The following is a 14,852-nucleotide window of genomic DNA, read 5'->3' as shown; positions in this document are numbered from 1 at the left end:
GGTGACTCAACCACTTCCCTGGGCAGCCTGTTCCAATGTTTCACCACTCTTTCAGTAAAGACATTTTTCCTCATGTCCAATCTAAACCTCCCCTGGCGCAACTTGAGGCCATTTCCTCTCGTCCTATCGCTTGTTACTTGGGAGAAGAGACTGACACCCACCTCGCTACAACCTCCTTTCAGGGAGTTGTAGAGAGCGATGAGGTCTCCCCTGAGCCTCCTCTTCTCCAGGCTAAACATCCCCAGTTCCCTCAGCCGCTCCTCAGAAGACTTGTTCTCCAGACCCCTCACCAGCCTCGTTGCCCTTCTCTGGACACGCTCCAGCACCTTGACGTCCTTCTTGTAGTGAGGGGCCCAAAACTGAACACAGTATTCGAGGTGCAGCCTCACCAGTGCCGAGTAGAGGGGCACGATCACTTCCCTACTCCTGCTGGCCACACTATTTCTGATACAGGCCAGGATGCCATTGGCCTTCTTGGCCGCCTGGGCACACTGCCGGCTCATGTTCAGCCGGCTGTCGACCAACACCCCCAGGTCCTTTTCCACCAGGCAGCTTTCCAGCCACTCTTCCCCAAGCCTGTAGCGCTGCATGGGGTTGTTGTGGCCGAAGTGCAGGACCCGGCACTTGGCCTTGTTGAACCTCATACAGTTGGCCTGGGCCCATCGATCCAGCCTGTCCAGGTCCCTCTGCAGAGCCTTCCTACCCTCGAGCAGATCAACACTCCCGCCCAACTCGGTGTCGTCTGCAAACTTACTGAGGGTGCACTCGATCCCCTCATCCAGATCATCGATAAAGATATTGAACAAGACCAGCCCCAAAACTGAGCCCTGGGGAACACCACTCGTGACCGGCCGCCAACTGGATGTAACTCCATTCACCACAACTCTCTGGGCCTGGCCGTCCAGCCAGTTTTTTACCCAGCGCAGAGTCCACCTGTCTAAGCCGTGAGCCGCCAGCTTCTCTAGGAGAATGCTGTGGGAGACAGTGTCAAAGGCCTTACTGAAGTCCAGGTAGACCACATCCACAGCCTTTCCCTCATCCACTAGGCGGGTCACCTGGTCATAGAAGGAGATCAGGTTGGTCAAGCAGGACCTGCCTCTCATGAACCCGTGCTGGCTGGGCCTGATCCCCTGGTTGTCCCGCTCATGCCTTGTGAGTGCCCTCAAGATGAACCGCTCCATAATCTTTCCCGGCACCGAGGTCAGGCTGACAGGCCTGTAGTTCCCCAGATCCTCCTTCTGGCCCTTCTTGTAGATGGGCATCACATTGGCAAGCCTCCAGTCATCCGGGACCTCCCCCGTTAACCAGGACTGCTGATAAATGATGGAGAGCGGCTTGGCGAGCACCTCCGCCAGCTCCCTCAGCACTCTCGGGTGGATCCCATCCGGCCCCATAGACTTGTGAGTGTGCAGGTGGCGTAGCAGGTTGTTAACTGCTTCCTCTTGGATTATGGGGGGTTCATCCTGCTCACTGTCCCTGTCTTCCAGCTCTGGGGGCTGAATACTAGTTTCACCATTATCGTAACTGTGGTAATAGACTGCACATAATAAAAATTACAATGTCTGTGGTAGTCATGAAGACACTTTATTTGAAAACTATACCTGTATTAAACTATCCTTAATGAAAGACTTTTTTTTCTTTATGTAATACTGTAATTATCCTAGGATAAGGATTCTAGTCAAAGTTATGGCCTTGTATATTACTTATTGGAAAAGGTTTAGCTTGTTACCATAGTCTCATTTGTATAACAAAACAAAAATGCTCTGTACAACCTTCACAGTTTTTGAACATTTAATGGAACAACTGTAAGACATGATGCTTTCAAGCAAGTGTTATGGTCAAAATGTTACTGATTGATAAAGCTCTTTTCTTCCTCTATTCTAACCATCAGTCTTACATGATTGCAACAGAATAAAAGAAAATACATCACTTCAGAAGTTCCTTGTGTGATTCAGAGATCTTAAATGTTAAGATATTTTAAATTTTAATGTCTACTTAATACAAATTTTTGCTCTGTCATTTTGAGTAAGTCAAAATTGTGAGTTTTATCTGAAAACAGTCAGAAAATCTTTCAGTACGTTTGGTTCTGTGTACACATTCTATCAAGTAATAGCATTATGAGTTCAATAAGTTAAACCAAATTATTAATTTATTTGGGACCACAACTATAGCCATGTAAACTTCTGATTGCATACCGGGTAGGGCTGGGATTGTCTGGCTCCCCACGGAGACAGGTATGCCTTTACATACTGGAACTTCTTCGGATTTGTTTGCCATTTAACTACTACTCTGGGATTCTTAGGTTTATAATGCCAAGTTGTTAGTATATATATTTTCTATCTTTACTGAAATACTCACTATGTGTAATATAACTGCATTGGCATGGTTTTGTCCGAAAGCATGAAAAGATAGAAATATCAGAACATACTTAACTTCATAAGCTGAAATGGGATAGGACAGAAGTAAGCATAAAAGTAAATGTGTTTTACAAAACACATAAATTTTCAATGATTTTTGCATAAAGCTGTACTGTGTCTTCTTTAAGATTAATGTGATGAAGCCACCAAGAAATATAATTCTCTTTGGCCTTACTGAGACTTTATTCAACTGGAACAGAACAATGAACAACTGCTGTGTTGGGGTGTGGGGGGTATACGCAACCCAGTGAGGACTACTGCTTTTTATTTATCACTGTTAGGCTATTGCTAGACCTGCCTCTGTTTACACCTTGCTTACCCAGCAGCTAATAATTGTAGAACTAGTGTGATGGCTGAGGCCATTATGTTACTTGGTTTGTACAGATGCTACTACTTTACACTTTCTCCCCTCCTTTACCCAGTGTGTCTATTTTGTACAGGTTATAAACTCTTTAACCGTGTTTATGTAGTATCTAGGTCACTAGGTCACATGTTCTGGTTTTGGCAGGGATAGAGTTAATTTCCTTCCTAGTAGCTGGTACAGTGCTGTGTTTTGGATTTAGGATGAGAATAATGTTGATAACACACCGATGTGTTAGTTGTTGCTAAGTAGTGCTTACACTAGTCAAGGACTTTTCAGTTTCCCATGCTCTACTGACTGAGAAGGCTGCAGGTGCACAAGGAGCTGGGAGGGGGCACAGCCAGGACAGCTGACCCAAACTGGCCAAAGGGACATTCCGTACCATGTGACGTCATGCTCAGTACATAAACTGGGGAAAGCTGGCCGGGGGGCCGCTGCTCGGGGACTGGCTGGGTGTTGGTCGGCGGGTGGTGAGCAATTGCACTGTGCATCACTTGCTTTGTGTATTATTATTATTATTATTATTATTATTATTATTATTATTATTATTATTTCAATTATTAAACTGTTTTTATCTCAACCCATGAGTTTTTCTCACTTCTACTCTTCCAATTCTCTCCCCCATCCCACTGGGGGGGGAAGTGAGCGAGCGGCTGTGTGGTGCTCAGTTGCCGACTGAGGTTAAAGCACTACACGTCCTGATATGTTCTTAGATGGTGTCTGAAAAATGTGATGAATGATAAATGAGGATTTTAAAAGTCTGCCTAAAAGTAAACGCCAAAAGGAGAGAGAAGCTATTTAAATGAAAAGTTAAGTTTGGCACAATAATCAGTGAATATGAACAGGTTCTTCATATATTTAGGCTAGAAGTAAAAGGTTTTAAAATCTTGAGTATGAAGACTACAGTAAAGTTTTTTGCTGCTTCTATTACCATTATAAGGAAATTTTCTAACTTGTTCCTATATGGAATTTTATGTCTTTAGGAACAATACATATGACAACTATTTGCAGGAGAAGGGGATTGGACTTAGTGTTTATCTAAAGAAAATGTTAGAATTTGGAAATTCACTTAATGTACAACCCTTCTACATAAGTTATGTTTCTGTACGGTGTGCAAGTTACATACATCATTCTTCCTCACATTTATTTTAAACTAACTTGGAAAAAAAAAAATAAATTTGGAAATAGAACTAGTCTTTAAGGCTTCTGCATAATTTTGTAAATATAATGGAATATTTGATGCCAGATGCTTTCGGTGAATGGCATTGTAGCACATTACCTTTTTGTTACAAAGCGACAGTGCATGCCAAAATGTGGCTGCTGTTACGTATCTGAATAATGATCTGTGTGGTTGCTGTTGTGGCTATATGGTCAGTGCTCTAGGGTAAATGGATGTAAATATAACTTGTTTTTCTCTATCCATTCTGAATTTCAATATGCATCTATAAGTTTTCCATTGTCCCCTTTGAAGCACAGAAACAATGAGAACATTGCAGTCTAAAAATCCATGAGGCACTCTCTCAGTGCTTGAAGAAATCTGCATATTGCTTTTGAATTTCTCTCATGGCTACCAGAAATATGTGGTGTAGTTCTTAAGTTTGTTTGCTGAAGTGAAAGCGTTGTGTAAAGTAAGCCTCTTCTGTATCTATAGTCTTGTCCATTATCGCCTCTTATCTAATTGGTGGTATTGGATGTAGGTCAGTGTAATGCCATTCTGAGGGACATAACTGGATTTAATCATGAGTAGTAATGCTTCTTATAAAATTTGGTTTGGCAGAAATGAAATAACAAGTCTATATATACAAAACACAAACAAGCACAGAGCTTTTGTTGCATGCTTTTGATGTCCGTTATTTTAATATGTTTGTTGCAAGTTTATAATTTGCAAATTTTCCCAGTAATAATAGAGGAAACTACTGAAACAGTTTGTAGTAAGTTCTGCTGTCTGTTTGTATACTGTATGGTACAATGTGCAGCATGTTTGCTTTAAAAGGTGATATGGCAAAGCCAATGCTGCTTATGTTTATATTAGTCAGGAATAGAATTAGCATCTTTCTTTGAACTGAACTCAAGGCAAACTCTTTAGTTTTCTGCAAAATCCTGTTAGTTATTACAGTAAGTTGTATGAGGTCTTGCTCAATAAAGAGCCTGTTCCAGTGCTCAGTTACCCTCACAGTAAAAACATGTTTCTTTACATTCAGAGGGAACCTCCTGTGTTTCAGTCTGTGCCCCTTGCCTCTGGTCTGGTCACTGGGCACCACTGAGAAGAGCCTGGCTCCATCTCCTCTGCACCCTTCCTTCAGGTATTTTTATACATTGATGAGGTCCCCTGTGAGCCTTCTCTTCTCCAGGCTTGAACAATCCCAGCTCTCTCAGCCTTTCCTCACATGAAAGATGCTCTAGTCTCTTAATCATCTTTGTGGCCCTTTGCTGGACTCTCTCCAGTATGTCCATGTCTCTCTTGTACTGGGGAGCCCAGAACTAGACCCAGCACTGAGTAGAGGGGAAGGATCACCTCCCTTGGCTTGTTGGCAATACTTTGTCTAGTGCAGCCCAGGATACCATTCACTTTCTTTGCAGCAAAGGCACTTTGCTGGCTTTCGTTCAACCTGGTGTCCACCAGGACCTTTTCTGCCAAGCTGCTTTCCAGCTGGGCAGTCCCCAGCATATACTGGTGCATGAGGTTTTTCTTCCCCAGGTGCAGGACTTTGCACTTCCCCTTGTTGAACTTCATGAGCTTCCTGTCAGCCCATTTCTCCAGCCTGTCATGGTCCCTCTGGATGGCAGCAAAACCCTTTGGCATTATCAGCCATTCCACCCATTAATGAAGCTATTGAACAGGATTGGACCCATTATTGACCCCTGGGGTACATTGCTACTTACTGGAGTCCAACCAGACTTCGTGCCACTGATCACCATCCTCTGGGCCCAGCCATTCAACCAGTTTTCAATTCACCTCACTGTCTACTCAGCCAGCCCATACTTCATGAGCTTCTCCGTGAACATCTTATGGGAGACAGTGTCAAAGGCCTTACTGAAGTCAAGGTAGACAATATCCACTGCTCTCCCTTCATCTACCAGGCCAGTAATTTAATCATAAAATGTTACCAAATTGGTCAATAATGACTTCCACTTGGTGAAACTATGCTGATTACGCCCAGTCACCTTCTTGTCCTTCATATACCTGGAAGTGGTTTCCAGGGTTAGTTGTTCCATCTTCCCAAGGATTGAGGTGAGGCTGACTGTCATGTAGTTCCCTGGGTCTTCCTTCTTGCCCTTCTTGAAGAGAGAAGTGACATTTGCTTTCTTACAGTCCTCAGGCACCTCTCGCAATTGCCATGATTGTTCGAAGAACATCGAAAGTGAACTTGAGATGACATCTGCCAGCTCTCTCAGCACTCGTGGGTGCATTCCATGAGGGCCCATGGACTTATATATGTTCACTTAAGCATTCCCTGACCTGATCCTCTTCCACTGAGGGTACGTCTTCCTTGCTCCATCCTTTCCCCTTCATCTCTGGGAGCTGGGATTCAAGGCTGGTCTTGCTAGTAAAGACTGAGGTGAAGAAGGCATTCAGTACCTCAGCCTTTTCCAATAGGAAAAAAAGCTCATGAGTTTCCTGACTTGATACCAACGTGTATTCCCATAGACAATGAAATATTTTAGCTGGCTCTTTTTTAGCTCTTTTCCTCTCCCGCTCCTTTCCTTTTCTGAACTCAAGTGAACACAAGAAGTTAGTTAAGATTGCATAATACTTACGCAATTTATACACATTTTTCAAAAATGTTTTATGTTGATTTCATATCTAACAGCTCTGAATAATGTACAAACAGAAGAAAATACAGTTGTTTAGTGTCAGAAAAGGAGAAAAAAAACCCGTGGATTGGTAACAGGGACAGGAAGAGGTAAGGAAAAGATATTTGTTATGATGAGAGTATTTTCACCTCATCATCAGCTGATGATCTTTCCAGATAATCAGTGTAGTAAGTATTACGGCTTTGTCTAGAAAAAGACACTGTTGGTGGATCACCTTTCCTGTTTGGAGCACTGTACTATGTGTACAGTGTGCGGTAATCAACACCAGAAACCTTTGCCAGCTCATGGGTTAAAAAACAAAAAACCCAGAACACCCAAGACATAATATATATTAAAGTGGCAGCAATTGTTGGAATTGATTTTGTTAAGTTATATTAGTTCATTCTTTGATAATACTGAGCTGAAATAACTTGAGTCTTGGTGCAGAGCAAGGAATAAACTTTATAAATCAAAGTAACTTAAAGTTCAAAACATTTTCAAAATACTCAGGTTTTGACTTGTAAGCTAGAGACATCTTAGAGATGTTTTAATTCAGCACCTTCTGAACATCGTGCCTATTAAGATACTTACAGCAAATTGTTAGTTTAAAAGAAAAAACACAATCACCAGAACTTGCTACTTAATGTATATGTTAAAAAAGACTGAATTTATCATGCCATCTTGTTATTAACCTATTATGTGATAGTTCTAATGGTTAATGGATTGATTCTCAACTTTTTAGTACTTAATATGGCAAGAATAAATTAAATTTTTGATTTTGCTCTCCTTTAGTTCAAAACCTGAAGAACAGGTGAAAAGCATTCTGGAGAAAATTATTCAATGGTAAATTTTTTTGTACTGACATTTGTTGTGTTATACCTATGAAATGGAAATACTAAGAAAGGTTTAAAGATATCAATATTTATAAAGAATATTATGTTGCACACATGGGTAGATTTTTTGAATGTAAATGTTTTGCTCTTCAGCTCTACATTTTAAGAATGAATGCATTAAGAAGAAATCTGATAAAAATGTAGTTATTCTGCTTTATATACAGTCTGTGTCACTGTTCAAAGAAAATTAGCATGAGCCAGATACGTTGCGCTCCTCCATATGTTCCACATCAAAATCGCGTATTTTACATTACCTGGGTGTTAAAAATAATAACATTTTTTGTTCCCTGAATTTGTTAGACTTTTATGAAATATGTTTTTGTTACCACCATTTTTTCCAGTAACTGGTAGTAATCCATGAAGTTGGAGCAGCAAATTCAAAAGAAATCTTACTTACCCTGCTTGATGATTGACGAACCTATGCTTTCATCAGTTGATGAAAATGTGGGGGTTCTTGGCTGACATCAGTTCATCACATAAGTTTGGAAAGATTACAGCTAATCAGTGATTGGTCTTTTATCCCAGCAGAGCACTTTTCTGAGCATATCTGAAATTCCTACCTGAAGCAGTCACGGAATTTCATTTGAATTAGCAAGGTCATCTGCCAGGAAAGAAGGTGCTTTTGTGAACCCTAAGGGTTAGGCATGCCTAATGTTTTTAATTAATTAATTTTAATTTTTTTATTTATTTAATTAATTTTAATTGGGAACTAGGCCTAATGCCTGGTTTTGTTTGAGCTCTCTGAAGCAATTTAGGTGTGTGCTTATATTATTAATTTCAGAAATCAAAACAATGAAACATAACTCTGTAGTCAAGCAGAGATTGTGATTTCATGATATTAGAACCTGTTACAAGGTGGGCAAGGTAGATCCTTCTTGCTGTTGGAGCTCATTCTGGCACAGCTTGGACAGCCTTGCATCATAGGTAAATATTCTTCTCTGAGGCAGATAACGATTGCATGACAGTGATCTTAGATGTTCACAAAACACCATGTCTTGAGTAGAACTGCCATCTGTCCCCATTCCAAAGACTTCATTAATTTTTCTTCCTGCTTGCTGTATGCAAGCTACTGCACATGTACACATCAGTCTTTGTGCACGCAGCATCCACCGGGCACTGGGATAGCTGGGTTTGGTGTAATTTCAAAGATGGCAACCCATGTCTGGGCTGAGGCTTCTGAGTTCAACATTTCACAAGCCAGTGCTTCATTTTTTCCTTTAGTAATAATATTTAAGTTCCTATCTTGGAATATTCTTTTGTCTTTGGTTTGTTATCAGGGAGGTGACTGTATAGGCATCCCTCAAATGAAAGTTACTCGTCTGCTCATTTTGTCAAGTTTTCTTTAGAATGCATTTCTCATGTTCCCAGATCTGCCTCCATTCTCTTCAGCCTCACAGTCGTGGGAAGTTATAATTCAGAAATAAAATATTTAATACTGAAAATCCCAAGTAAAATAAAATATTAATTTATTCTACCCGGGGCAAATTTCCACTAGCCCTCTTTACAGGATATTTTAGCTTCAGTTAGTTGGCATATCTCCATATAAATCAGGAAATACTTGAGGCTTGGTATTTTTGGGAGGTTGGTTTTTAGCTATTATTGTTCTGTGCCTTTCTCTGATTTTAGATCTTTATCATTTCCAAAGTCATGTTGACCGCACAGTATGAAGTAAAATAAAAAATATAATCTGTATCTGTCAATCCATTTACATGCATAAATAGCATATATGTATGTGTGTGTTTTGTGTACACATACTTAACATGGTATGTAATGTGTTAGATTATTTGTGTCAATAAAATTTAAATTTGGAAAAGGATAGCTTTCCTGTAGTTTTTTAGCTACTGCTTAAAAAGTTAATTGTAATAATTATACTGGAAAAGTAGTAAATTTTCTTATTTTGAGTGATAATATGAATTATTATTATTAATCTAGTATTCAGTGTATAATAGCCACAAAACCTTATCGCATTGATAAAACTGTCGTCAGTATTCTAGAGCAGAATCTGATTTTGACTTTGAGTCAACAAAACAAGCTCATATAAAGCTTGCCGTAGTTCCATAACTTTATTAAATGTTCTTTATCTTCTTTTAACACTACCAATTAGTAACCATAAAGTTTACATCCCAAGTAGGTGTGTTAAACTTTACTACAAATTACTTTAGAGCTAGCTTTTTGGATTCTTGTGATGAAATGCTTATGATAACACTTGCCTGCAATGTCTCCTTTCCCATCAGATTCATCTTCTCGTACAGCTGTGGGGCTCTTGTCATCTGCTATTTCCCAAGCCACAATTTCCTCATCAGTTTGTGGCTAAAACCCAGATCTTGATGATCCTTTTCCATCTAGTTCAACGTTGATCTTTCATCTTCTGCATTCTTTTAACCAGAAATCTTTTGCCAAAAACCTGACAAGATTGTACTGGGCGTCATCAACAGCAACATCAGGCTTGATTTCAGTGAGCAAAGATGAAACAGCTGTTTCATTGTCCAGATCAGCACTCAATATTTGGTCATAATTTTTTCCAGCTTTGTCTGGCTGTGATAGCCTTGATGTTTTTCACTATATGACTAGTGGTGTAACTTATTATTATTATATTTTGCTGATCCGTTTCTTCAGTGGTTCAGAAATAGATACTGCTGCTTCAGACAGTATTTCCATCCTATTGTCTTTTGTACTGTCTTGTATTGTCTGTGTTCATTCTTCAGAAACTCTTGCTTCACTTTGGCAAGTCAATGTCCTTGCAATGTTACGTCCAGAATTGCCAAATTATGGCTCAACAGTTGCCGTCATGGGAAAGCTGCAGATGGCTTTGCCTTATGAAAGGATGTATGAGATAAACTGCTAAATTTTGAAAATAAGTGATGTAAAGTGTCTGGCGAAAGTTTACAAAACTTCAGACTCTCTCTTTGTATGCATGTGGGAAGTATTTCTGTGGTGTAAAACTTGTCTTTTCAAAGCTGATGGGGTTTTTTGTTGTTGTTATGGCTAGAGGACACCAAAGTGGCATGTTACTGTATTCCAGAATGACTTTTTAGTGCTTTTGGAGACAAAGCTGATGACTGTACGTTCAGAGGGAGGAGGAGAGATGAGAGTTCTGTTTGTCATTGACGTTCGTATTTTCCTATTAACTTCGCATACCACTGTATATATAAGTTGATTGTTTTCACTGGAGTAGGATTAAATAGCCAATTGTCTTTCTTATTTTAATTTACTTTTATAGTGGAAAATGATGAAGGCGTTTGGAAGTCATTCTCCTTCAATTAAATGAATTTTCTGTTTGTTTTGGGGTTTTGTATGTGTGCACGTGTTGCATACTGCTTGATTCAGTGATCTGTTTTCTATTGGAGAAAATTTACAAGCACATTGCCCGCCTCACACAGATTTGTTTCCCACAGAGATTCCTAATGCAACGTGTGAGGTTTCTCATTACCCAGCTATATGGATTACATTTTTGCTCCAATACCAACAAAATTAAATTACACAAAAATTGATTAAGATGCATGTAATCCTAGTGTCTGATCTTTAGAAAAAACTTTTGTCATCTTTAAATGATAACCCTCTGCAAAATCAACGGTAGAAGTATTCTGCTTTTGTCAACTGGGATACATCTACAATTTCTGTAGCAGCTAATGCTACAGCAAAATGGTAACAGCCAACTGTACAGCAAAATTGAGGATCCAATTTTTTTAATGTTTTTGTCTTTTCTAGCTTGTGTTAATAAAAAAAGTAACAACAAAGCCAATAGACTGTATTCATTTGTGGACCTCCAGTTCCAGAACCCATGTGGATTAATACACGTCACTCTTTTCTAATCTTAAAATAAGGATGCAGTCCTTCAAACTGGATTTTAATGCCTTCAGTTTTGTTTAACAGTGTCATATTTTGAGAAGTTTGTCATTTATTGATATGCTTGAAAGACAAAACAATTCAAAACCAGTAGTGGTCAGAATTAAATTTTATATTTAAAATGTGAGGAACAAATATAATAATGTATAAATAACAATGCATCTTTTCTTTCGAAGTTTAATGAAGGTTGATAAATTTCTTCGCAAAACTTTGTGATCTTCTTATCTGGCTAAAATTTTCCAGTTTCCATTTAGATAACTATTTTGCTTTGGTGATCATCCAGGTTTATTCATGTGCATTTTGATTGGCTAACAAGCATGGTATTTTAAGTTAATAAATTATATTTCACTTCTTTGTTATTGTAGAGCTTTTCTTCAGACTAACAGGACTAAAATAATTACAAGTGCAAGTCTGAATGTAGCGTTTCATAATTTGTTTTCAAAATATGTGCTCCAATCATTGTTTCAAGTTGTCTTCTATACATTTCAAAATATGTAGTTTAAGACATGCTTCTCATGACAGTGTCATAATTCAATATTAATGTGTTTTGGTTTTGAGTGGTTCACAAGGCACTTCTTTTCCTAGCAGTCTGTAGGAACTGTTCCACTTGGTGTGTCAGTAACTCGAAAAAAAGAGGATGAAGCATCAGTTGGAAGTGCACCTTTGGCAAGGCAGCAATCAAATCAAGCCTCTGAGTATGCCAGCAGTCCTGTCAAAACAAAAACAGTAACAGGTATGATCACTTAATTGAAACTAGCCATTCTGCCTTTGCAACCTCCTTCAATAACATGCATCCACGATTGAACAGCATCAGCTGTGCAAATACTGTGGAACAACTTTCAGTTTTAAAGAAATATTCTCCCAGAAAATTACAACTTTTTTTCATTAAAAATAATAAAACTTGCAATTTTGAAATATATGTTTAATTTTCTTCTCATTTTCATTTAGGTACTATCTTTGGGGCCCTGATAGTTTCACATTTTCTAAAACGAGATAAATGAGATGTGTTCTCAATAGAATATCTGCTCTTTGCCTTGATATTTAATATTTTAGTCCATAATTTTATCAGATTTTATATACGCTGTGATTAATCTCTAGTTTCAGTCAGTCTGTTCACATTGCTTACAGTCTGGCATGTATGGAAGTCAAGATTTGTGCATAAACAGTTAAAATTAACTGTTTTCAAAATCACTGTTCCATAGAAAATGCATTTGTTGGCACTTCTGTTTCTGGAGTTCAAGAAATTATTAAATTTAGGAATATTTTCTGGCCACTTAAGAGTGCTGAAGTTAAACTTTGTTATCACTAATCAAGATGATATGGCTTCCTGGTATTTTCTAGGCTATTTATTCATATAGTAGTGTCTGCAAGTAGTAAAGTAGGAGATCATCCAAAAAAAGTGACTATCCAGCTGAGACTTTTAGTAATCCTTCTGAAATCCACTGAACAAATTCTCTTTCCCTTTGCATTGATGTTTATTTCCAGATAATCATGAAGTACTTCAAGATGTTGTCAGCTGAAACTGAGATTACAATCTTGTCTGTTAGTGGTAGGGTTAATTGTTATTTTGAGATTAAAAAGGACTAAAACCAGAAAATCTGTTAGAATATTATGTGGGTTGCCGTGTTATCATTGGTAGTAAAATAATATATTCATTTCAAAGACTTCATTTCATTTATGAATATCCTTTATTTTTACCATTTATCCTTTATTTTCACCATTCATTTATGAATTTCCTTTATTTTTGCCTGTAATGAAATGACTGTACTAAGTATATTTTTCTAACTATATTTGTCATCTGTTCTGCTGTATCAACATCATAAATTATATGATTTGTTTCTTCTTGAGGTTAATTCCACCTGTGCCTGTCAACAAAGCACAAAGGTGTAATTCACTAGAGAAACTTCTGTAATTTTGAATATTTGACATTCAAAACCAGCTATTTGCATGAACGGACGCTAGATTAGTTTGTGTTTATTACCAGTTTATAAAAGTATGAGTGTAGTTTGCAGAAGTAGCTTTGTACTTGAGTTTTGAAAATTAGTGTCCCAGTCTAGTACCTGCTCAGCTTGGTAGCAAGTTTTGATCTTCAGCTTTTGTTATTCTTTACCTTGAGTATTATCTTTTCTGCAGTAACGATCACACCAGAATAGTCTACTAAAAGAAAATGTTGTTATTCAAAATCTAGAAATGCCGTGAACATCAGTTTTGCTTTTGTTTTGGGTTTTGTGTGTGTGAGTGCAGAAAGGATAAAACAAAATGATAAATTATAAATAGCATCCTAAAAGCAAAAGAAGGATTTCTGTGCATCTCAACTTCTTCCACTTTTTAATTTGAAGTCAATATCAAGATGTGTTTTCAATTACTTAGTACAACACACATTGCTGCAAAAATGAAAAGTTCATTTTTAGGTTTCATTTACGTTAGCTACCACTTACTTTACTCATTCAGTTTATCAAATAAGTTTAGCCTAAACGCTGGGGGTTTTTTGTGATTAAGCAGATAGTTGGCTTCTCTATAGAACAATTTCGTGGCATAGAGTTTGATACTAATAAAGGAAAGGTGATAGTACTAATTCTCTCAAGAGATAACATTGACTAAGCATTTTCTTTTTTGAATTAGAAGCAGTCTTTTAAAGAAGAGATTACTAAATTTCATTTCATTAATTCTCAACTGTTAAAAATTTGTTGAAAAAAGTTACTCTTTTTTTTAAGTGAAGCTACATACATATAGCAGAGGGTCTATTTTGTCTGTTTTTAAGATGTAGTGTGCCTGAAACTGCTGGTTTGAAGGCTAGCCTGTGTTTTAAAATGTCTACCTATTTGTTATACTCTGGAGATAAAATGCCAGGTGTAATATACCTGCAGTATTGGAGATTTACAGGCAAAAATTGGGAATAAAAATATAAAATGAATGCCAAAGAGCGAAAGCCTTGTATACTAATGAAATTATTTCAAGGGATGCTATCTGCCTGCTTCAGTAGACCACACAGATTTCCCTTAATTAAAGAAAGGAAGGAGAGCCGTGTCACACTGCAGTGCCATGCAGGCTTGTTCTCTGTATAGCCTCCTGAAACTTCATGTGATGTTAGAAGCTTTTCCTGTAGAGTTCGTCTTGTGCCCTGTTTGTCAGAATTGGCTTTGCACTGGAAGATCCAGCGGACAGTAAAAACTAACATGTATGTTGTGTCACAAAAAAAAGTCTCTGATTACAAAGCCACCAGTTACAGTGGTTAGAAAAGGTTGGATGGGTGCAAGTGTGAAAGGTGAGATCTCATTCTCAGAGAAGTTTCAGTGGATCCTTTCTTTCACAATTTGTTTCTTTTCAGGTATATAAAGTGCTGGAATATGGTGAATGAGTGACTAGTCTATTAAACTGGAAATAGAGTGTCTGTGATTCTTCTCCTTTCTAATTTTTCTGGGTCCCTTGCTCCCACAATTTTTCACTTTATTTCCTTTCTTTTAATTTCACCTACTTTCTGTCTGAGTTTTCTTTCATTATTTGTCTCGCCTTTTTAAACCGGGAGTACCACACTGATTA

At 38.2% G+C, this 14,852-nt stretch overlaps 1 protein-coding gene across 5 annotated transcripts in view; it reads left to right on the top strand.

Annotated features, from left to right (window-relative positions):
• VPS13B (vacuolar protein sorting 13 homolog B) overlaps positions 1–14,852 on the top strand; it is a 497,028-nt gene that overhangs the window by 222,237 nt on the left and 259,939 nt on the right. For 4 of the 5 annotated variants that reach the window (XM_076329345.1, XM_076329347.1, XM_076329344.1 and 1 more), the window contains exon 21: positions 11,898–12,045. In XM_076329345.1, coding sequence (XP_076185460.1) covers positions 11,898–12,045 — 148 coding nt within the window. The remainder of the gene's footprint in view (positions 1–11,897; positions 12,046–14,852) is intronic. The other variant, XM_076329346.1, reaches the window with a different exon arrangement.

This window comes from Aptenodytes patagonicus, chromosome 2 (assembly GCF_965638725.1).
Source record: "Aptenodytes patagonicus chromosome 2, bAptPat1.pri.cur, whole genome shotgun sequence".
Lineage (NCBI taxonomy): Eukaryota > Metazoa > Chordata > Aves > Sphenisciformes > Spheniscidae > Aptenodytes > Aptenodytes patagonicus.
Note: the sequence above shows the minus strand (reverse complement) of the source record. Positions and strands in the feature narration are given on the sequence as shown.